The 23918-nt window shown below is 44.6% G+C and overlaps 1 protein-coding gene across 8 annotated transcripts in view; it reads right to left on the reverse strand.

Annotated features, from left to right (window-relative positions):
* The window catches only part of LOC144667862 (protein AF-10-like), a 155869-nt gene that overhangs the window by 7227 nt on the left and 124724 nt on the right, over nt 1-23918 (reverse strand). For 6 of the 8 annotated variants that reach the window (XM_078529418.1, XM_078529413.1, XM_078529415.1 and 3 more), the window contains 7 exons: nt 19921-19993; nt 18700-18830; nt 17457-17645; nt 13569-13657; nt 10978-11366; nt 2530-2638; nt 444-644 (listed from right to left, as the gene is read on the reverse strand). In XM_078529418.1, the coding sequence (XP_078385544.1) occupies nt 444-644; nt 2530-2638; nt 10978-11366; nt 13569-13657; nt 17457-17645; nt 18700-18830; nt 19921-19993 (1181 nt within the window). The remainder of the gene's footprint in view (nt 1-443; nt 645-2529; nt 2639-10977; nt 11367-13568; nt 13658-17456; nt 17646-18699; nt 18831-19920; nt 19994-23918) is intronic. The other 2 variants (XM_078529416.1, XM_078529417.1) reach the window with 2 other exon arrangements.

The following is a 23918-nucleotide window of genomic DNA, read 5'->3' on the forward strand; positions in this document are numbered from 1 at the left end:
AGGGGAAGAGAGAGAGAGAAGGAGAGAGAGGGAAGAGAGAGAGGGGAAGAGAGAGAGGGGAAGAGAGAGGGGAAGAGAGAAAGAGGGAAGAGAGAGAGAGAGGGAAGAGAGAGAGAAAGAGGGAAGAGAGAGAGAAAGAGGGAAGAGAGAGAGAAAGAGGGAAGAGAGAGAAAGAGTGAGAGAGAGAAAAAGGGAAGAGAGAGAAAGAAAAAGAGGGGAGAGAGAAAGAGGGAAGAGAGAGAAAAGAGTGAGAGAGAGAAAAAGGGAAGAGAGAGAAAGAGAAAGAGGGGAGAGAGAAAGGGGAGCTGAGAGAATAGAAAGTTTGTGCAAGAAGAGAGGAAGAAAATGTGAGCAGAAAAGAGAATGAGAAAGAGTGATGGGTTTGGAGGTTGGAGGTAAGTGTAGGATTGGTTATGCACTATCTATGGAAGTTTCACGCTTACCTGAGCTTTCTGTACACTGCTGTCGGTGTGAACAGAAAGGAAAGAGTTGTTTGGGCTCGAGTGAACAGGCAGGGATGGAGATCCTTGTGCAAGGTTGTTGACGGAGAGTTGAGATGTTCCAGACATCTGTAGCCGCTGGAGTTCCCGCTGTCTGTGCTGCTGCTGCTGTTGCATCATCTGATAAACCAATGCTTGCTGGTCCTGGGTCAGGTTACAGGAGACACTATGTATATATGTGTGTGTGTGTATAACCCCTACAAAATATGGTTCAATGCTGACCAATGTGGTCAAGAGTCTGCCAAGGTTTTTAAGCTGTCCAGGTAGATTTGCTTGGCAAACATACAGTTCAGTGTGGGATTGAGTAACAAAACCCACAGAGGTCTCAGTTTGCATCCCCAGCCTATTCTGAGCTAGCTGAAGCCATGACTAAAATATGCTTTAGCTCCCCTCAGTTATTTTTGCTCCTTCCCATTCACAGCAGTTGCATAGCACAATGTCTGGATTGTATAATCTTTTAGGAATTTACAGAACAGAAACAGGCCATTCGGCCCAACTGGTCTATGCCAGCATTTATGATCCACATGAGCCTCCTCCTAGCCCTCTTTATCTAACCCTATCTGCAGATCCTTTCTTCCTTGTGAGTTTATCCAGCTTTCCCCTCATTGTATCTCCGCTGTTCATCTCAACCACTCCATGTGGCAGCAAGTTCCACATTCTAACTACTTATTAAAGAAGTTTATCCTGACTTCCTTATCGGATTTATTAGTGATGATCTTATATTTATGGCCCCTAGTTTTCATCTCCCCACAAGGGGAAACAATTCTATGTCAATGCTCTCAAACCTCTTCATGAAGATCTCCATGAGGTCACTCTTCATACGTTCTCTTTTCTAGAGTGAAGAGCCCCAGCCTGTTCAGTTCTTGACAGCTATAACATCTCAGTCCTGCTATCATCCTTGTAAATCTTCTTTGCACCTTATCCAGTGCCTCTATATACAGTGGCTGGTGCTCCTCCATCCCTATCTTAACCCATCTGCTGCTGAGATCCCTATCTCACTCCTGCCTGCCTGTGCTCCTGCCTGGGCTCCCAGCCTTTGTAAACCACACTTTGTCTAAAACTCTGCTGCCTACATCCTAACTTACGCCAAGTCACACTCAGCTGTCACTCCAGCCCTCACTGGCCTATGTTGAAACTTAGTTCCCTGACTCAAATTTAAAATTCTTATCTTTATGATTACCTACCTTCTTGGCCTGATATCTCCCTCTCCATAGCCTCGTCCTACACTACAACTCAGCTCTCCAAAGCTTTCATTCTCCCAGGGTCATGTGCATGCAACCTCTCCAAATCCTTTACCCCCACCCCGGTCATACTTTCCGCAGTATAGACTCCACACTCTGGATCTCCAGTTCGAAACCTTTCTGCCTCTCCAGCTCTCTCTCCTCCTTTTGAGACTCTTCTTGAAGGCACTGCTTTGGCCAAACTTTCACTCACCCGCCTCTCCCTCCTTCTAATATCTCCAACTTTGGCTCAGTACTTATTTTCCCCTCAATGCTTTGGTGCAAGTACGTTGGTTGTTTTTAGCAAGTTATAAGCCCCACAAAAATGGAGCCTGTTGTGGTCCATTTCTAAAAATTCTTTCATGGGATGTGGGTGTCGCTGGCAAGGCCAGCATTTGTTGCCCATCCCTAATTGCCCTTGAACTGAGTGACTTACTAGGTCATTTCAGAGGGCAGTTAAGAGTCAACCGCACGGCTGTGGGTCTGGAGTCACATGTAGGCCAGACCGGGTAAGGACAGCAGATTTCCTTTCTACAGCAATTAACATCATTACTGAGACTAGTTTTAAATTCCAGATTTATTTGAACCCATGGCCCCAGCGCACTAGCCTGGGCCTCTGGGTTACTAGTCCAGTGACATCACTGCCACACCACCGTCTCCCCATTTTAGTTACCCTCATGTTATCATCAAGCACACTTGCTTGTGGTTTGACATGGTCAGATTCAGAAAAAAGAACCTGTGACTCTGTCTCCCCAATGCCTCTCAGCCTTGCTTACTTTATCATGACTCAGAAATGCAGCAAATCTTACCGGAGTGAGCTGCTGGGAGGTCAGTAGCTGCTGTAGCTGCTGCTGCTGCTGTTGTTGGTACAGGAACTGTCTTTGCTGGTCAGGTATTTGGCCCATTCTGGAGATGCCACTGCACAAAGACACAAAAAGACAAACCTCAGCATTTCTCAGAGAAATAAGTGGCTGTAATAAAGATATCCTTCTATGTTGGATGGAATCACATGTCTGATGCCATGACAAAAGCGGATTCTTTGGAGAGACTATGACTGGTTGCATGATATTGATCGATGGTGAATTTGATGGCAAATTAACCTGGAGCATTTACATCAGGTGCCAAAGTCACTAGGATTCTGGTAAAGCAAAGAATGTTGAGCATTCTGTGGATGAAGGAGCGAAGGAGGGAAAGCGAGGGCATGGGGCAGGGAAGCGAGGGTGCGAGGGAGAGAGTGAGGGAGGGGAAGCGAGGGCGTGGGGCAGGGAAGCGAGGGCGCGAGGGAGAGAGTGAGGGAGGGAAAGCGAGGGCGCGGGGCAGGGAAGCGAGGGCTCGAGGGAGAGAGTGAGGGAGGGGAAGCGAGGGAGTGGGGCAGGGAAGCGAGGGCACGAGGGAGAGAGTGAGGGAGGGGAAGCGATGGCGCGGGGGAAGTGAGGGTGACGGGTGGGAAGCGAGTTGCAGCGAGGGTCAGCTCCAAGTCCTTTCTTAACTTTTCCTGTAAGGTCATTAGGTAACCTGCCACAATAGAACAACTTTCATCCATTGCCTGCTTCACCTGCCTACACTCCCTCTACCCCACACACTCACACACATGAAAATGGAAAAAAACAGAATTAGCTGAGAATCCATATGATAAGATCCTTTGCTCCTGGGAGTGTGGGAGTGTGGACAGTGCTATGCGAAGCTTATCAAGTACAGCATAGCAGCTGTCAGCCTTGGCTTAGCGGGCAGTACTCTCAACGCTGAATCTGAAGCTTGTAGGTTCATGTCCCACTCCAGAACCTTGAACGAGAGTCCAGGCTGACGCTGTCAGATGTGTCATTCACTCTGTTAAGGCATTAACCAGAGACCCTTCTGCCCTCTCAGGTGGATGTAAATGATCCCTGGCACTACTCGAAGACGAGCAGCAGAGTTCTCCCTGGTGACCTTGCCAATATTTATCCCTTAACTAACATTACTCAAACAGATTACCTGATCATTTACAAACAAGGAGCAGGGGTAGGCCATTCGGCCCCTCGAGCCTGCTCTGCCATTTAATAAGATCATGGCTGACCTGATAGTAACCTCAAAACTGCATCTCGCCTACCCCCAATAACCTATCACCCCCTTGCTTACCAAGAATCTATCCACCTCTGCCTTAAAAATATTCAAAGTCTCTGCTTCCACCAGCTTTTCAGGAAGAGATTTCCAAAGACTTACGACCCTCAGAGAAAAAAAATTCTCATCTCCATTTTAAATGGGTGACCCCTTATTTTTAAACAGTGACCCCTAGTTCTAGATTCTCCCACAAGAGGAAACATCCTCTCCACATCCACCTGTCAAGACCCCTCAGGATCTTATATGTTTCAATCAAATCACCTCTTACTCTTCCAAACTCCAGCAGATACAAGCTGAGCCTAGCTTTTCCTCATAAGACAACCTGCCCAATCCAGGTATTAGTCTGGTAAACCTTCTCGGAACTGCTTCCAATGCATTTACATCCTTTCTTAAATAAGGTGGCCAATACTGTACACAGTACTCCAGATGTGGTCTCATCAGTGCTCTGCACAACTGAAGCATAACCTCCTTACTTTTATATTCAATTCCCTTAACAGTAAAGGATAACATTAAGGATAGCCTTCCTTATTACTTACTACACCTGCATACTAGCCTTTTGCAATTCATGCACTAAGACATCCAGATCCCTCTGCATCTCAGAGCTCTGCAATCTCTCACCATTTAAATAATATGCTTCTTTTTTATTCTTCCTTCCAAAATGGACAATTTCACATTTTCCCACATTATACGCTATACCTTTTACCTCATTGCTGGTCACTGGAGTTTAATGAGCACAAATTGAGTGCAGTGTTTTCCTACATTACAACTTTAGTGACCACACTTCAAAAGTACTTCAATGGCTTTTGGAAATCCTGCGGTTGTTAAAGGCGCTATATAAAGTCATTTATGAAGGTCTTTCACAGGAATACTTCTGATAATTCATTTCTTGCTCTACTTTTAGTCAAGTAATGTAAGTAACTATGAAGCAGCAACTTAAGTGCCTGTAAAAAAAGGCTATTTTGGAATTATCAGGTACTTTGAATGAAGCGACTTTGAATTAAGGAGCAGACTATGATTCCATAGGTTGCAAAGAGACCAGTCTTCCCTCCATTCAAAGGCACAGCACTAGAACAACAACTTGCATTTATATAGCACCTTTTAACATGGGTAAACATCCCAAGGCACTTCACAGGAGCATTATCAATCAAAATTTGACACCAAGCCACATAAGGAGATATTGGAACAGATGACAGAAGACTTGATCAAAGAGGTAGGTCTTAAAGAGTGTCTTTAAGGAAGAAAGAGAGGTAGCGAGGTGGAGAGGTTCAGACAGAAAATTCCAGAGCTTAGGGCCTAGGCAGCTGAAGACACAACCACCAGTGGTGGGGCAATAAAATCGAGGATGCACAAGAGGCCAGGATTGGAGGAGTGCTGATATTTTAGAGGGTTGCCGCAGGGGAGGAGGTTACAGAATTCTCACTTCACACAAGCACACTGGTTTTTAAAACACGTAGATCGCCCTCTGTAGACCAACCACCTCAGAATAAAGAAATTGGCAATCAAAAGGCACAAATTTCAAATTGGTTTAAATCCTTCAAAATTTCAATGTTATTCATTCCCTGAATGGGGAGCACGCTGAAAAAGCCAGCATTTGTTGCCAACTCTAATTACCCTTGAGAAAATTGGTGGCTTCCTAAGCTATTTGAGTGGGTAGTTCAGAGTCAAGCACATTGATGTGGGTCTGTGGTCATGCAGAAGCCAGACTGGGTAGGTAATGACAGCATGGTTCCTTCCCTAAAGGGCATATTGAACCAGATGGGCTTTTATGACAATCTGGGGATTACCATTGAGTAATACTAGCTTTTTTTATTTCATATTTATTCAATTCACTGAATTTAAATGCCTCAGCTGTCCCGGTGGGATTTGAACTTGGCTCTTCAGATAATTAGTCTAAGCCTTCGCATTGCTAGTCCAGTAACTAACTGCAATACTATCTCACCCATGTTTGACGTAAAGTGGATAAAAAGAGACAAAGCCTTTGCAGGCATTGGATTGACAGTTGAAATCGCAGTTTGAAGAGGTTAAAGATGGAAATGAGAAGCCCCACAGATTTGAGGTGCAGGTTAACTAACACATGTAGAACAGATTTTGAGTAATCGGTATATGCTGCCATGTCCATTTACGACCATTAGAGGGAGGTCTGCTCTCTAGTTAGCTCATTGTGAACCTCTGCTGGTCGCAGTGGGTACTGCAGCATTGCAGCATCTTGCCAGAATCAATGTCCTTTCATACTGGCTCATCAGGGTGCAGTACAATATTAGCCCTTATCATGCAGAGGTTTCAAATCTTTGCATCTGCAAGAGGCTGCTTGAAAGCAGAAAGCCTTGTAGGTAAGTCAGCTGACACTTCAGTGCAGCGCTGAGGGACTGCTGCACTGTCAGAGGTACCATATTTTGGATGAGACGTTAAATCCCTCAGATGGACATAAAAGATCCTATGCAATATTCAAAGAAGAGGAGGGGAGTTCTCCCCAGGGTCCTGGCCAATATTTACCCCACCATCAACAACACAGGCTATCTGATCGACACATTGCTGCTTGTGAGAAGTTGATGTTTGCGAATTGGCTGCTGGGTTTCCTAGGTTACGACAGTGCCTCCATTTTGGAAGTTCTTAATTGGCTGTAAAGCACTTTCGAGTGTCCTGAGACCATGTAAAAGTACAAGTCTTTCCTTACTTTCCCCAGAGCTGTGTCCCAGCACTCTTACAATGCATCATGTCCTCCAGGACAGACATTAGTTGGGACCCTCAATAAAGTATCTACAGCTGTGGCCCAAAGCATACTTCAACAAGTCACAGCTCACAAGGGAACAAGTACCTGGTGTTTGGCTCAGTCAGTGGTTGTCTCATTGAGAGGGCCTGAGGTTTGTGGGTTTGAGCCTCACAGCAGAAACTCATTAAGCACATTGTCCAAGCACATTGATTTTATTAAAAATATTTAACTCGTGGGACATGTGCCTTGCTGGCAAGGGCGAGATTTATTGCCCGTCCCCGAACTGTTCCTGAGAAGGGGGTGGTGAGCTGCCTCCTTGAACCGTTGCAATCCTTGTGGATAGTTCTTCCTAGTGGTTTCTGATACAACCAAGTGGCTTACCAGACATAGGGGGGGTTTAGGGTCAACCACATTCCTGTCAGCTTGGACTCACATGAAGGCCAGGCCAGGCAAGGATGGCAGATTTCCTATTTGAAAGGAAATTCATGAAAGATAGCTTCTTACTGCAATCCGTTCATGATTCTTAATACCATCTTATTATTCCACATATATTTAATTAATTGAATTTAAGTTCCACAGCTGCTGTGGTGGGATTTGAACCCATATCTCCAGATCATTCGGCCAGGCCTCTGGATTACTAGCCCAGTAACATAACCACTATGCTGCCATACGCCTGGTGCAGGAGAGCGACTGTTGATTTCAGATGAAACATTAAGCCGGGGTCCCACCCCTACCTTCTTCAGAGTCAAGAGGACTCTAAACGTTAACTCTGTTCCTCTCTCCACAGACGCTGCCAGACCTGCTGAGTTTTTGCAGCATTTTTTGTTTTTATTTCAGATTTCCAGCATCCGCAGTATTTTGCTTTCATCCTCCTATCTGTTCTGGATACAAAACACCCCAAGTGCTCTACATGAGTGGGTGGTCCTCCTGCCCTCTTGTCCAAAAGCTCTTCCTCAATCAAACACTTCTGGGTTAATCACTCATTCAGGCCCAAGGACGGGCAGGCTGCCGGATGCCTTACCACGCACCCTGTCCCATCCCTGTAATACTGGGGGACAGGTTAGGGGCGGACAGGCCACCTGCCTTATTTTACGTGCCCAACCCCCGCCTTTAGATACATCAGCGAGGGGGCTGTAAAATTCATCCCAAAGCGTTTGGCAAAAGAACCAGAGGCGTCTTGAGGAAAACATTTTTGATGTAGCGGGTTGTTGTGATCTGGAACTTGCTGCCTGATTCAGTGGGAACTTTCAAAAGGGATTTGGGTAAACGTGTGAAGGAGATAAAAGAATGTAGATCTATGGGGAAAGGGCAGGGGTGTGGGATTAATTGGATAGCTCAAAGAGCCAGCACAGGTCCAATGGGCCAAATGGCCCCCTCCTGTGCTTTACAGTTCTATGAAGTGATATTTCCTTCATTATAGCACAAGACCAAGCAGCCGGTTTCACATGGGAGAGGAGAAGCAATGTCTGAAGTTTTTGCATATTCCATTCACTTTCCCACACCGACAGCAAAGACAGAAATCCAGCTGCTCTTGTTCCCGAGTCATAATTTATTTCAAATCATAAATACTCTTATTTGCATAATGTGACATCACCCTCCTTGCCAAGGGGCAGTAATACTCACTCCTGATAAAAATTCAAATTAAAACACCCCAAGCTAGCAGCAAGACTGAGAAAGACAGATCACAGTTCTCTATTAAACACTGAAGCATCAGATTAGCTTACTGATTAAATATATTGGACCATCTTTGTGAACTATTCTTGAATATTCAAATTTCCGAACTAATCCATCCCTTTAATTTAAACCAAAAAATAATACTTGCAAACTCCAGACTCAAACATTCCAAAGTTTTCCCATCTGCTACTCTCCATAAACTTGAGTTCAACCAAAATTTTGCTGTCCTTATTCTAACTCCAAACAAGCCCCATTCACTTATCAGCCCTGTCCTTACGGGACCTGCAAAGGCTCCCAGTCCAACCTCACTGCTAAAATTCTCATCCATCTTTTCAAATCCCTCCATCGTCTTGTCCTTTCCTACTCACGTAACCTTCTCCAGTCCTACAACTGCCACCCACTGTCCGAGAACTGTGCTCACCCAATTCTTGGCTTTTGTTCATCCTCGATTTCCATCTCCCCATTATTGGTGTCATGCCTTTAACTGCCGAGAATCTAAGTTATGGAATTCCCTCAATAAGCCTCTCCGCCTCTCTCTGCCCTCCTTTAAGACTCTAATCAAAAACAAACTCTTCGTCCAAGCTTTTGCTCACCTGTCCTCATGCCTTCACCTTTGTCTAGGTGTCAATTTTTTGTCCAATTATGCTCCCGTGAAGCGCCTTGGGGTGTAAAGGTGCCGTGTAAATGCAAGCTGTTGTTGTGTCCAAGGAGAGGCCATGTACTAAAGGTGAAACATTCCCCCCTCCCTATTCACTCTACACAATTAGTTCTCCCCATTAACCAAAGCACAGAAAGACAATGTAGTCAGGAGCAAAGCGCGGCAGTCTGCAGGCCAAGCGACTGATGAAGGTGAATTTCCATGAGAGGAGGAGTGGAGGGTGGTGTGGGGAAGAGATGAGCTGAAACACAAGGCGAGTCAAGCACGCTGAGAGTGACGTCCCTAGCTATACTAAAGCCTGTACGTCTGTTATGCTCCTAGCCAACTCGCTTTGCCAAACCTCCAGGATTGTTCTGGAAGTTTCCCAGTATTACAGATGTCAGCCACGCCTCAGTGGATAGCACTCTCATCTCAGAGTCTAAAGACTGTGGGTTCAAGTCGCACTCCAGAGACTTGAGCACAAAAACCTTCAGTGAGGGAGTGCCACATTGTAAATGCAAATCTTTCTTTTTTTAAATGTATTAATCTCTGGGATGCTGCTGCAGATTGGAGGCAGGAGGCCATGTAATGAAACCTCCAGGAATTGGCCAATCAGAGTTGGCAATCCTATGGTCTGTTGTTGTTAAACTTCTGATGTTACACTTGGCCCCACCACTAATGCATAAGGTCATATTGACCTATTCACCAAGATTCTAATATTTTCAAATTCAAAGTCTCAATTATTCTGTTGGTCCATATTTGTGTGCACTGTCTTCATCAGACTAAGACCTAGAGAGGGTAGATGGCCCCAGCATTTATTGCCCTTGTTAAGGAGGCACACTGCTCTCTAGGGTCTGGAGTCATATGTAGGCCAGACCAGGTAAGGACGGCAGATTTCCTTCCCTAAAGGGCATTAGTGAACCAGATGGGTGGGTTTTTATGACAATCGACAATGGTATTGTGGTCATTATTTTATTGAATTCAAATTTCACCATCTGCCTGGTGGGATTTGAACCCAGGTCCCCAGAGCATTACTGGTCTAGTGACAATACCACTATGCCACCGCCTCCCCTATGGTCCACATAACCAGATTTTTCAACAGGTGTCACTGCATAGTGCCCAAGAGCAAGTAACGTGGCTAACATTATCCACACTCTGGCCCAGGAATATGCAGCCCAACTATAGCATCCTTAGTGTGGAACGAGATGAGATCAGCAAACTCAATACTGACTAAGGATTCAACCTGGAATCTCCTGGGTAAGGACAGCTCAATATCATTCAACGCACTAGAGCCGGGGAGTTCTCCCTGATGTATTGGGTCACTATTTAACCCTCAACATCAGTAAAAAAAGAAAACACATCGTCTTGGTCATTGTCTCATTGCTGTTTGTGGGAGCTTGCTGTGCACAAATTGGTTGCCCATTTCCCTATGTTGTAGGTTGGGCTGTCTGATGAGGAAAGGTTGAGCTTATAGTCATTAACCTTTAGAAGGATGGGCAGTGATCTTTTTGGAACACATAAGATTCTGAGGGGACTTGACAAAGTGAATGCTGGGAGGATGTTTCCTCTTGTGATGGAGTCTAGGACTAGGGGGCACAGTTTAAAAACAAGGGGTCTCCCATTTAAGATGGGGATGAGGAGGAATTTTTTTTCTCTCAGAGGGCTGTTAGCTTTTGGAGGCCTCTTCCACAGAGAGGATTGGAGGCTGGGTCATTGAATATATTCAAGGCTGACTTAGATTTTTGATTGGCAAGGGAGACGAGGGTTATGGAGGGGGGGAGGCGGGCAGGAAAGTGGAGTTAAGGCCACAATCAGATGAGCTATGACCTTATGGAATGGCGGAGCAGGCTCGAGGGGCCGAATGGCCTACTCCTGCTCCTAATTCTTATGGTCACGTTAGTGACTACACTTTAAAAACCTTTGGGACACCCTGAGGCGTGAAAGACATAATTATAACTTTTTCTTTCTTCACTACACAATGGCAGAGCTTCTTCATTAACGCCCTGTTTCTTTGTCCAAACTCTTGCACTGGATCCTCCGCAGAGCTAATGCACGATTATCTGATTAGATTGAGTCACATGTTAAGCAGCACCTTTCGAGTGAGGTCTATCTGCCCACAGAAAAATGTGGTAATCTGACCTGTTACAGAGGCTGGTTGATGGTGGAACATTAAGGGATGCAGACGAATGTGGGAGGGAGTTATGGATCGATGCCACAGATGCAGACGATTGGTTGACACCATTCAAAGGACCGACAATACCGTTGCTGGCCAGTTGGTTCCCTGGAGGGCATCCCATCATCCCGCCCATCGTCGGCAGGGCAGAGAATGCGGTTGTTGCCATGGAAACGCCAGCGGCCAGACTTCCCATGCAGGTCCTGGTCAGGCCATTGACCTGCTGCTGCATCCCAGTCATCCCTGGGATCTGGAGTGAGACCGGACTTTGCTGCAATGGAGGCAGTGCAGGAGGGGGAGTACTCTGTAGGGACGAAGATGAACTGCTTCTACTGTGGCAACCAGAATGGAGATCCTGCAGAAAGGGAGAGAAAGATCCAATTAAACTCCATGGTGAGATTGAGTCAATTATCTGATTTAACCTTCAAACAAGAAATTTTAATAATCTATGCATTTCCAGAACTCCTCGTCACAATTAAGTCTATGAAAAAAGTGCTCTTTATTCCAGAACAGAGGAGGCTGAGAGGTGACCTGACCAAGGTGTATAAATTAATGAAAGGGTTCGATAGGGTTGACTTAAAGATGCTTCCATTATGGGGCGTCCAAAACTTTGGGCCATCAATATAAAATAGTTCCTAATATATCCAATAACGAGTTCAGGAGAAACTTCTTCACTCAGTTAAGTGGTGAGAACGTAGAACTGGCTTCCACATGGCATAGTATAGAGGCATCTAAGAGAAGCGAGATGAAGACATGAGGGAGAAAGCAATAGAAATGTATGCTGATAGGATGAGATAAAGTAAGGCTTCCTCTCTCTCTCTCTCTCGTGCACGCACACTCACTCTCCCGCACACTCACTCTCCCGCACACTCACTCTCCCGCACACTCACTCTCCTGCACACTCACTCTCCCGCACACTCACAGCCTAAACGGCAGCACAGACCAGATGGGCCCAATGGCCAATTTCTGTGCTGTAAGTTCATATGTAATGAATTATTTCTGAAGTCCAATGACTGTTTTATGCACAGCAAGATCCCATGCAGCAAGGATGGATGACCCATTAATCTGGTCTTAATTTAGAGAAGAATAATAGCCTGGACTGACAAAAAAAAACTACCAGACCACCACGGGACCTTTCATGTACCTACCCACACCAAAAAAAGGAGCAAGCCTTTCACTCACTATTCGCTCTTCCGTCTCTGCATCTGGCAGTAGAGGGTTCAAACCCCATTCCAGACAATTCCGTCTCTGAATTCAGGGTTGACATCCAGAGGGAGACTCACAGCCAGTGAGGTTGTGGGAACCCATAAATTCCTTCACCCATATATGACTAACCAACCAAGTCCTGTTCACCAAAAACTCCTGTGCTCACTTACCTACACTGACTCCTGGTTAAACAACACCTCGGGTTTAAAATTCGCATCCTTGTTTTCAAACCCTTCCATGGCCTCACCTCTCCCTATTTCTATAACCAGCTCCAGCCCTACAACCCACCTAGAACTCTGCGCTCCCCCAATTCTGGCCCCTTGCACACACCCAATTTTCATTTTTCCACCACTGGTTGACATGCCTTCAGCTGCCTGGACACTAAGTTCTGGAATTCCCTCCTTATAACTCTCTGCCTCACTAACACTCTCTCTATTTTCAGATGCTTCTTAAAACCTCGTTGGCCAAGCTTTTGGTCATCTGCCCTAATATCTCCTTAGATGATGCGGTGTCAAGTTTTGCTTGATAACATTCCCCGAGTGTGATATTTTATGATGTTAAAGGCGCTATCTAAATGTAAGTTATTGTTGCGTCAGACTGCCCATCAGCCTGAAAATCCTTCCATGACATTCTGTTCTCAAAGGGAAGAGGGTGAAGATACAACTCCGACAACAACAACGTCTCTCAAAAACGCAGATGAGGACAGAACTTAACATTTGATCTTTGGCTCCTTGGACAATGCTGCACTCGCTCAGTATTACACAAAAGTTTTGCCTAAAGGGAGATAGAATGTCACCTTAAATTTAACTAGGAAACTTCACTATAATCTCCTTAAATGTTTAAAGATGTAGATTTTCTGACTATTGTTTGTTTCACAAAGATTGAAGTCGGAATGGGCCATTCGGCCCTTCGGACCTGTTCTGCCATTCAATTACATCGTGGCTGTTTTGTATCTTTAACCTCATCGACCTGCCTTGGTCCCATTTTCCTTAATGCCCTGCCTGACAAAAATCTATCAATCTCAGTTTTGACATTTTCAATTAACCCCTCTGCCCCCCCACAACCCCATCTCATGGGCTTTTTGGAGGAGCGGGTTCCAGATTTCCACTCTCCTTTGTGTGAAAAAGTGCTTCCTGACATCACCCATGAAAAGCCAGGCTCTAATTTTAATGTTAAGCCTCCTTGTTCTGGACTCCCCCTAGATGACGCTCATTGAGAAACTTGGTGATTTGTGGACAAAATGGTCTGGTGCAGCCCGAACCCAAGGGCATCTATTTGAGCGGAATATTGTAAAATATCGAACCCCAAGGTGCAGGAAGCATCTGACATCACCAGGCCACGTATTAAATACCTCTGATGATGCGGAGAGCGAGTTCTCAGTCATGAAGCTGCTCTTTGAAGGAGGACTCTTACTGCTGTTCAGTAGCTCAGAGCTGCAAGCTACACCCAGGGAAAAGAAAAGACGTTGATTAACAGTCAACCGAAACCACTTAAACAGAATGTCTCCATGCCTGTTGTTCTTACAACACAACAGCAGAACCCATCAACCAAACTGAAAACTCAATCCAATTCCAAAGAAACCAACAAAGAACAAACCTCCACTTAGGCAAAACTCACATCACATCTGTCGGGATGGCCCAACGCCTTCCAATTCCTTCAAATGAACGTATCTTTGAAGTGCAATCAACCATTACCATGTAGGAAAACACAGCTACCAATCTGTGCACAGCAAGGTCGCCCAGCAACTAATTGTGAGCAGAAAATCTGCTTTTTGATGACGTTAGCTGAAGTGTGCGCATGGCAGGGATGGAACGTGGATTTAGAAAACGCCCTCCTTTAAATCAAACCATGAGATCTTTGATCCTTTATTCTTTCACGGGATGTGGGCGTCACTGGCAAGGCCAGCATTTGTTGCCCGTCCTTAATTACCCCTTAAATGCTTGCTCAGCCTTTTAAGCCCCATAGCACACATGTAGGTCAGGCCGGGTAAGGACGTCAGATTTCCTTCCCCAAAGGGCATTAGTGAACCAGATCGGGGTTTTTACAACAATCGATGATAGTTGTCATGGTCACCATTACTGAGACTAGCTTTGAATTCCAGATTTATGATTATGAATTTAAGTTGCATCAGCTGCCCTGGTGGTATTCGGACCCGTGTCCCCCAGAGCATTTGCTTGAGCCTCTGGATCACTGGTCCAGTAACATTACCACCATGCAATCGTTTTCCCCGTTGGAACAAGTTGACAGGCCCCGACCTTAATGTCTCCTTTGAAGGTCACACCATAAAGCATCAATCGTGCAGTGGGTACCAGTTATTACGATATGGGATTCCCACAAAAAAATCCTCACTTCCCCTCTTACCAATAACATGAAATGTGTCCCCTCTGGTTACTGACCCTTCTGTTAACCCCAGGATTTTGGGCATCACATTGCAACACTCTGCCCATGAAAACAGAAAACTGGCAGTCTCGCTTATAATATTGAAAGGACCGATATTACCTTCAATGAACTCTACGTGTTTATAGTGCTCAATAAGGTAAATTCCAGTTTTATTTTATGGCAATTTATTGGGTCAGTGCTTTATTTACAGTGCTTTATTGGGTCACAATCTGCTATTCCATGCATTGTCACATGAAAACCACAGCACCAATACAGTCAATATTAAAATTACTTCCCATTTTCATACAGTTCCATTACCTCTTTTAGATTTATAGTGTCAGACAGCACAGACAGAGGTTATTCAGCCCATCACACCCATGCTGCCTCTTTTAAAGAGCTATCCTTGCTCTTTCCCTATAGCCCAGCAATATTTTTCCTTTTCAAGTGTTTGTCCCCTTCTGAACATTATTACTAAGTCTGCTTCCATCACCCTTTCAGGAAATGCATTCCAAAACAAAACAACTCACAGTATCCAGAAAAGACCCTCCTCATCTTACCTCTGGTTTTTTTGCCAATTATCTGAAATCTTTGCCCTCTGGCTACTAACCCTCCTGTCAATGAAAATAGTTTATCCTGATTTGCCAAATAATATATCAAAGCTCTTCATAATTTGGAACATTTCTGTTAAGTCTCCACTTAACCTCTCTGTTCAAGGGAGACCAATGCCAGTTTCTCTCATCTGTCCACGTAATTGAAGACCCTCATCCCTGGCACTGTTCTCGTCAACATCCCCTTCGCCCCTCCAAGGCCATTACATCCTTCCTAAATTGCAGTGTCCTGAACTGGACACAATACTGCAGCTGAGGCCAAACCAGTGATTTATTAAGGTTTGCCAACTTCTCACTTAGAGCACAGTAACAGGTAAATGCTGACGTTTATACTGCACCCAAACTTCTCCCCACCTAGCTTCACCTTGCCCTATCAACATTACCTTCCATCCTTTCTCCTTCATGTGTTTAACTAACTTTCTCTTAAAACACATCTATACAACTGTATTCACTCAACTACTCCATGTGATTGTGAGTTCCACATTCTAACCACTTTGGGTAAAGGAGGTTTCCTCTAAATGCGTTATTGAATTTATTAGTGACCAACATATAATTGCACAATTTCATGAAACGTCTACGTCCAACCCAACTATGATGCTCATTCTGCGTTAGATTTTACTGGATAAGTGTGCTCCCCTGTAAATTCCTCTATAAATCTTTTCAGTGTTCTCCCCTCTCCTGAACTGGCCATTATTTAGCATGTGAACCTCAACAGTGAGTGCTGTTAGACTTTCAGACTGAGGAGGGCATCGCAGCTGGGGTCCTGTACAGGTGTTAGGTTGCCAGGTAGCATTTTAAGAGCAGGAGAACTGGCTGGTTTCCTTAACTCTAATTCAAGCGCATTGCCATCAACTGGAACAGCCCCAGGTGAGGTTAGTTAAGGCAGTTTGGGAGTTGTGGCTGGGAGTTTTGGGTCTCCATACCACAGACTTGGCCTCCGAGTCACTGGGAAAGCCTAGAGAATGGGTTGTTCAACTCCAAAGTATTAAAAGGGAGCCATGTGTCCTTATTGCATGGGCAAACTTGGGCACAGAAGCCAGGAGTAACCTCTTGTATGCAACCAGCTCCTTGTCTCATCACCACCAAGAGTATGGAAGGTTACTTTGTAGTTTACCCTAATGGCTCAGTGCGTACCTGGTCCCAGCTATGTTGGCATCAGGTGTGGCACAGCAGGACTTGGGGCTCCTGTGTTGTACCCTAGTCAGCCTCTGGTAGCTCACATAGCTGGCCATGATTCCTATGTGAAGCCTAAAGAGTTCAGTTTATGAGATGGGGCATCATCTACACCTGAATCTATTCTGGAAACTCTTTCGAGTTATCAACAGTCACAGATTGCAACTCTTTCGAGTACAATCACAGTTCTTGGTTTCCGGGAGTGGGACTGGAATGTGCACTGCAATCAATGAACAGCAACTGAAAGCAAGATCTGGACTAGTTTCAATTGCCTATGGTGGTGGAGGAGTTTGGGGGGGGTGTGTGTGTGGATATTGGGGAGGATTTTCCCAGGTTTTTGTTCCTCAAAATTGGAGCTGGGTTATTACCTTTCCCAGGACATCCCATGTCTATGGGTGTGGGTTTCTTTTTTAGTCAGGGAGTGAGTGTCGCTGGCAAGGCCAGAATATATTGCCCATCCCTAACTGCCCTTGAAAAGGTGATTAGCCACTGTCTTGACAGCTGAGTGGCTTGCTAGGACATTCCAGAGGGCAGGTAAGAGTCAACTACACATGGGTCTGGATTCACATGTAGGTAAGGTAGTAGATTTCCTCCCTAAACGACATTGGTGAATCAGGTGGATTTTTATGACAATCCGATAGTTTCATGGTCACCATTACTGAGCCTAGCTTTTTATGTCAAATTTATTTAATTACCTGAATTTAAATTCCTTAGCTGCTGGTGGGATTTTAAATCATGTCTCTGGACCATTAGAGGTCAGGTCTCTGGATTACAAGTCCTATAATATAACCACTATGCTACTATTTCCAATTGAGGTGTGGAGTGTACGTATTCACATTTTTGTGGGACAGGCTGGATGGACCAGAGGGTCTTTTCCTGTTCACCATTGTACATAAGTCTGGCCGTTTCTCCATTTCCTAGACTAAAGCCCCAGTGAGGATAACTCTAGCACCAAAAGTGATGTCCTGGTTGACATCAAGAGCTCATAACGATGACCCAGATCGGGCACTTCAGGATGCGTGTTGTTCAGTCACGCTCTCATGTCATTAATCAGCTGGTCACAGAGAAACATTCCTTACCGTTCTGGGAGGTGATTAAATGTGCCTGGGAGGAGGGGCCATTGCTGGATGTCACACTAGCGAAAGGGACGGAAAGCTGGACATTCAGCAGCTGAAGACGCTCTTTCTTTGCAGAGAGATTCATGATCTGTTCCTGTAAACGCCGATTATCTAACTGAAGCAGGTGCAACGATTTTAACATGTCCACAACTAGGAGATAAAAAGAAATTAATTTAGTATCTTACCTCTCTCTCCAGAAATACACTTAAATCCAAACCAAATCAATAAAAGCTGCCAAGTCACTCCAGCTTCACAATATCTTCTCCCTCACTTTCCCAAGATGCAAAACCCAAGCTTGCTCAGGTGGCCATTCATGCTCCTAGGGCGGTGAACATTGACAGCAAGAAGATTTAGCATTTAGATGGAGCCTTCATCCTGACAAACATCTCAAAGTATACCATAATACAAAATTAGGTGAAAACGTAAGCTGGGAGGAGGGCACAAAGAGGCTGCAAAGAGACATAGACAGGTTAAGTGAGTGGGCAACAAGGAGGTAGATGGAGCATAATGTGGGGAAATGTGAAGCTTTTCACTTTGGTAGTAAGATCAGAAAAGCAGAATATTATTTAAAAGGTGTGAAAATTTTATATGTTGATGTTCAGAGAGACTTAGGTATACTAGTACAAAGAATCCTTTTGCAACCCAATAAACGCCATCTCCCTGCTCGATTCCACTAGCCCTGCAAAGGTTTCTCCTTGAAATACTTATCAAATTCCCTTTTAAAAATTACTATTGACTCTGCTTCCACCAGTCTTTCAGACCTTTCTGTGCTTTCTCACTGCATAGAAAAATCAGCCCTCATCTCAGCTCTGGTTCTTTTATCAATTCTCCGTCTCTTCTGGTTGCTAAATCTTTGACCAGTGGAAATGTGTCCTCTATCTTATCAAAACCCGTTATAATTTTCAATGGGCGGCATTTTCCACACCCGCCGGCCTCCAGGATCTTCCGGTCCCATCGCAAGTCAATGGACTTCTGGCTGGGGCACTGCCTCACCCTGCGGCGGGTCCCACCCGTGACAGGGCCGGGAAATCCCGGCCAATGTCTCTATTATATCTCTCCTTAATTTTCCAGATAGCAAGGCAAAAAGAATCACCACCAAGACATGTCTTCACTTGACATCATCACACGCAGGCACAGTTTACAGCTGGACTCACAGAACAAAGGTCTGACATTCCGATCCATGATACACTGGGTAAGTACTTACTGTCAATGCCTCCCTCTCCACTCCAGTGCTTGTCCAGGAGCTCCTCTATGTTGGACGTTGTTTGTGGTACATTCTCCAGTTGACCGGGTATGGTCTGATCGTAGAGGATGGACAAGCCACCAATGGGTGAGCTGTAACGTTGGGGGAAGGAAGTGATAAGAGTTAGCATTGAAACTTGAAAGAAACAAGTTAAGATAGGGGAAGATAAGTTTTGGGATGCAATCAACTTTATGGAGGGTAGATGCCGGCCAGGACTCGTTGGAATTCTCAAGTCTAGAGGTAACAAAGGAACGGATGAGAATTTCAGCAGATGAGCTAAGGCAGAAGCTTAATTGCCGATGTTCCGGAGGTGGATATTAGCGATCCTGGTGATGGGGTGAATATGTAATTGGAAGCTCAAACTGTGTCAAATTTGGCACCAAGGTTGCAAACAGTCTGGTTCAACCTCAGACAGTTGCCCGGGAGGAGGATGAGTCAGTAGCTAGGGAGCGAAGATTGTGGTGGGAACCGAAGTCAAAGGCTTTGCTCTTCCCAATGTTTAATTGGAGGAAATTTTTGCTCATCTAGTACTGAATGTCGGATAAGCAATGTGACAAATCAGAGACAGTGGTGGGGTGGGATGGAGTGGGAGGATCGAGAAAGGTGGTGAGGTAGAGCTGGGTGTTGTCAGCGTAAGCATTGGATATGATGTTGTACTTTTGGATGATGTCACTGAGGGGTAACACAGATGAAAAGTAGGAGAAAGTCAGTAATAGATCCTTAGGGGACTTCAGAGGTGCAGGAATGGGAAGAGAAGCCATTGCAGGTGATTCTCTAAGCAACAATAGAACCCCATAAGCAACAATGAGTGAATGACCAGTTATTCTATGCTGTTCCTTAGGTGGCATCGGTTAAGGGAAGAGTCGTAGCCAGGACACTAAGGATACTTGTGGCATGTGTCCTTAAACTGGAAAGATGTGCTGGACCTTGATAAGCTGGCAGTCAACAAGAGCTTTCAAAGTCTTAGATAATCTATCAAGGGATATGGAGCAAAGGCAGATCAATAGAACTGTAATACAGATCAGCCAAGGTCTAACTGAATGGCAGTTCAAGGCTGAATAGCTTTCACTTATCCTTAAGTTCCTAATGTTGCCTGAATGCCCTGCCTAGTTTTTATGCGATTATGTTTGACATACATCTTTACAATTAAAACATAGGGATACAAAGTAAAGAAAGATTTACGTTGGAGATAGACTTCCCCTGGAAGAACTTCCTCTGCAGACGAAACTGCAATCGTTGTCATCCAGATCTGGTTCTGAAAAACAAACAAGAGTGGGATGTAAAATCAGATTCTTAGAACAGAGATTTGTACATCTACCCAGCCTCTGAGTTTATGTTGAACTCTATCCTGGCTTCTCCAGCCCAACAAGCCACAGAACTCTTGCCTTCCTCCAAATCTGTATCCCCCACTTCCTTTGCCCCTTCACTGGTGCCCATGCCTTAAACCGTTTAGACACAAAGCTCTAGAATTCCTAACCCTTTCTGCCCCTCCACCTCTCTCTCCTCCTTAAAACCAACATCTTTGACTAACCTTTTGGTTGGAAATCAATTTTTGTGACATGACACTCGTGTGATGCACCTTGCAACATTATATTACATCAAGAGCATTATTTGAAAGTTATATAAAGACTTGAAGGCAACTTGTTGTCTTCCCTCCTAGTTCATCAGCTTAATAACAATGATTTTTCAGGAGTTCCCAATGATGCAGTTATCAAGTACAAAGGTGAGGTCTGCTACTAGACCAAAACAGAACCAGTAGCTTGCCCAGGGTTGTTTACAAGTCTATGTTGAGTCAGATGAGGGATTGCCATGCCCACACACATGGCTAATACCTGTGGTGTTTCAATTTCCCAGGTTCAGATAGGGAAAAGTCAGGAATTAATTCCCTCATTGTCCCTAATAATTCTCTAATAGTTAGGATGGTGCTGGTCAGTGCTCAACAGGAAGTATGTGGGCTGTTTTTAACCCCTCTCTTTAGCCCAATTGTGTACAAGCCGATTAAATGAGCAACTTGCATTTCTATAGCACCTTTCACCACCTCAGGATGTCCCCAAGTGCTTTACAGACAATTAAGATCTTGTGTAGTCACTATTGTAAAGTAGGAAATGCAGCAGCCAAAATCTGCACAGCAAGCTCCCACAAACAACAACTAGAAAGCAACCAGATGAAGTGTTTTAGTGATGACGATCGAGGGATCAATATTACCCAGGACACTGGAGAGAACTTCCCTGTTCTCCTTCAAATTATGCCATGGCATCCTCTATGTCCACCTGCGAGGGCCAACGGGACCTTGTTTTACCATCTCATCCAAAGGACAGCCCCTCCGACAGTGCAATGCTCCCTCAGTAATGCACTGGAGTGTCAGTCAGGATTGTTTGCTCAAGTGCAGTGGAGATAAGCACCAACTTCTGGGATTTCCCCATCTGTCCAGCCTAACTCCACAGTGGAGAGCACAGGCAGAACCATTGTTAACATGGACAAAGACAGAGGGGGCAAAAACGGAGAACAGAACACGTGGCTTAGAGATTACTCTCAGACAACAAAAACTTGTGCTTATATAGCGCCTTTAATGTGGTAAGGGCTCCAAGATGCTTCAAAGGAATACGATCAAACAAACCTTGACACCAAGCCACATTAGGACAGGTGACCAAACGCTTGGTCAAGCAGGTAGGTTTTAAGGGGTATATTAAAGGAGAGGTAGAGTTGCAACGATGTTTAGGGAAGGAATTCCAGAGTTTTGAGCCAGGCAGCTGAAGGCATGGCCACCAAAAGAGAAGTGATGAAAATCAGCAACACGCAAGAGGGTAGAATTATAGTGGTGCAGATATCTCGAAGGGCTGGAGAGGGTTACAGAGCTGTATAAAGCAAGTACATTTCACCCTTGTGGCTGATGCCATCATTTCAGCCGCTGGAGTAAATTACAGTCTTATTACTCGGTCCCAAACATCCATAATACCACTCATTTCAGCAACAAATAAATATTTTTTTTCGCAAAGCCTATGAGCCACCAAATTCCAAAACAAAACTCTGTTGGAAAAGGCGTTCACATCATCTGTGTGGGCGAATAAAAGGAGAAATTAATAAATGAAAGGGGAATTTTGTAACTGGGGAAAATGATGTCCAAATTATTTCCTTCTGTGGGCCCCAACATAAATCACAAAAGTGAAGAAAAAACAGAATGATTGTCCTGTGCACATGAGGTTTATGATCCCTGATCACTGATAGATCACTAAGACAGTTTTGGTGTCCATGAAGTGTGTTTGATCACTGCTCCACTGCCATTTATTATTTATCTTCCTCTCCCATCACTTTCACCCTAACTGCTGTTTACTTTCTCTGGCCATTGCAATGCATGCTTAATCAGTCTCAACTGCCACTCCCCAAACTCCCATTCAACAGCTCCCTTTACAGCCTCCTGGCTTTATGCAGCTTTCTCCTTGGCCAGAATGGCTTGACTTTCTGACCTTTCACCTCCACCTTCCTAGTTATGCACCAAGGTCAGTCCTTTTGAGGATCTGAAGAAGTTCTTTCATTAGCATCAAAGAGAAAAAAAAAACAGATTTTCAATTCTAATGCAATGCCAAATGTTTTACTTCCTAACATTGAGCTATATTACCCTAAACTTTACTAATTGTCACCTTTCTCACTTTTTCTACCCTACAACTTTCAGGATTTTAAAACTCAAAGCTTCTAAATACTACTTCCTAATTTACCTAACAGTAACATAGGAAGACGTGTAGGCCATTTAGCCCCTTGAGTCTGTTCCACCATTCAACGAATGGCTGATCTGTGACCTAATTTTATACACCCACCTTTACCTCATATCCCTTCTTAAAAAATTCGTTCCTGGGATGCGGGTGTCGCTGGCTAGGCCAGCATTTATTGTCCGTCCCTAATTGCCCCTGAGAACTGAGTGGCTTGCTGGGCCATTTCAGAGGGCATTTAAGAGTCAACCACATTGCTGTGGGTCTGGAGTCACATGTAGGCCAGACCAGGTTATGGAGGCAGATTTTCTTCCCTATAGGACATCAGTGAACCAGATGGGTAAATTAATTCTTCCCTTAATTCATCCCGTTAATATAACAACCTCTTCTTAATATAATCACCTCTTCTAATCTCTTCAATTTAGTACAGTAGTGCCCCACAGTGACACTTTGACTTTAATTCAAAAAAGTAATTGCAAACAGGGAATCTCAGTGAAGCAAGCACAATAAGGTATGGGAGATGGCAGGGGATGGGGGAGTAGAGACTTTCTGATTCATGCATGATGTCTTGACTTTTAAATAATAAGTCTAAGAGTGATGAAGCAGAGTTGCTTGGAGCAAAGCAGAACAGGCTGAGGATGGAGAACTGAGGGGCTAAAGTGCTATCACTAAGCAGGAGAATGTAATCATTGCTAACAAAAAGAGGATTTTTTTTTGTTGTCGGAGCTTTTTGTCTTATATATCAGGACAATTCTCAATAATACCAAATGTAAAGGGAACAACAATTTATACTGTATAAGGGAGTGCTGATTGGTTGGCAAGTGGACTCTGGTAGAGGTGCTGCCATGGATCACACACCAGTGGATGGTGACTGACAGTTAACTGCCAAGCATTGTTTGAAATTTAAACCAGGCAGCTTGACTCTGATTGGTCAAGGCATTGCCTGAGGAATGAACCAGCGAATGGCTGTCATTTATTTTGTTCAGCTGAAACAGGTGCAATGTATGTATATTTTCTTTCTGTCTGCAAAGAACAGGGCCATGTATATGTAGCTTCCAGTGCTTGCAAATGTGCCACATTGAGAGCCGGACTGATGACCTTAAAATTGGTTGGTCAGTGTAATTCTTAGCACAAAGAATTACTTAGAAAATATTGTCCAATCGCCAAATTACGTCTAATGTTAATCACATCTAATGTTGGACATTGTGTTTTGAGTTTTGCAAACACGGGCTGGTTGGGTACAGTCTGTGAACAGCGGAAGTGACATGTTGTTTGCTATGATCCACCAGTCCTTGGGACGTGCGGCCAACGTACTTAGCATCACACGGGCACTGAAATTCATATACCACATTACTCGTTTGTGGGATAGGCAGAACATCTTTTTGGCTTGACAGCAGCGTCCTGTTAATGGCAAATACCAATTGTGTCGCTACTGCATGAACTCAGTCTACCTCAGATCACTCTGGAAGGGAAAGT

The sequence above is a fragment of the Cetorhinus maximus genome, chromosome 25, assembly GCF_964194155.1.
Source record: "Cetorhinus maximus chromosome 25, sCetMax3.hap1.1, whole genome shotgun sequence".
Taxonomy (NCBI): domain Eukaryota; kingdom Metazoa; phylum Chordata; class Chondrichthyes; order Lamniformes; family Cetorhinidae; genus Cetorhinus; species Cetorhinus maximus.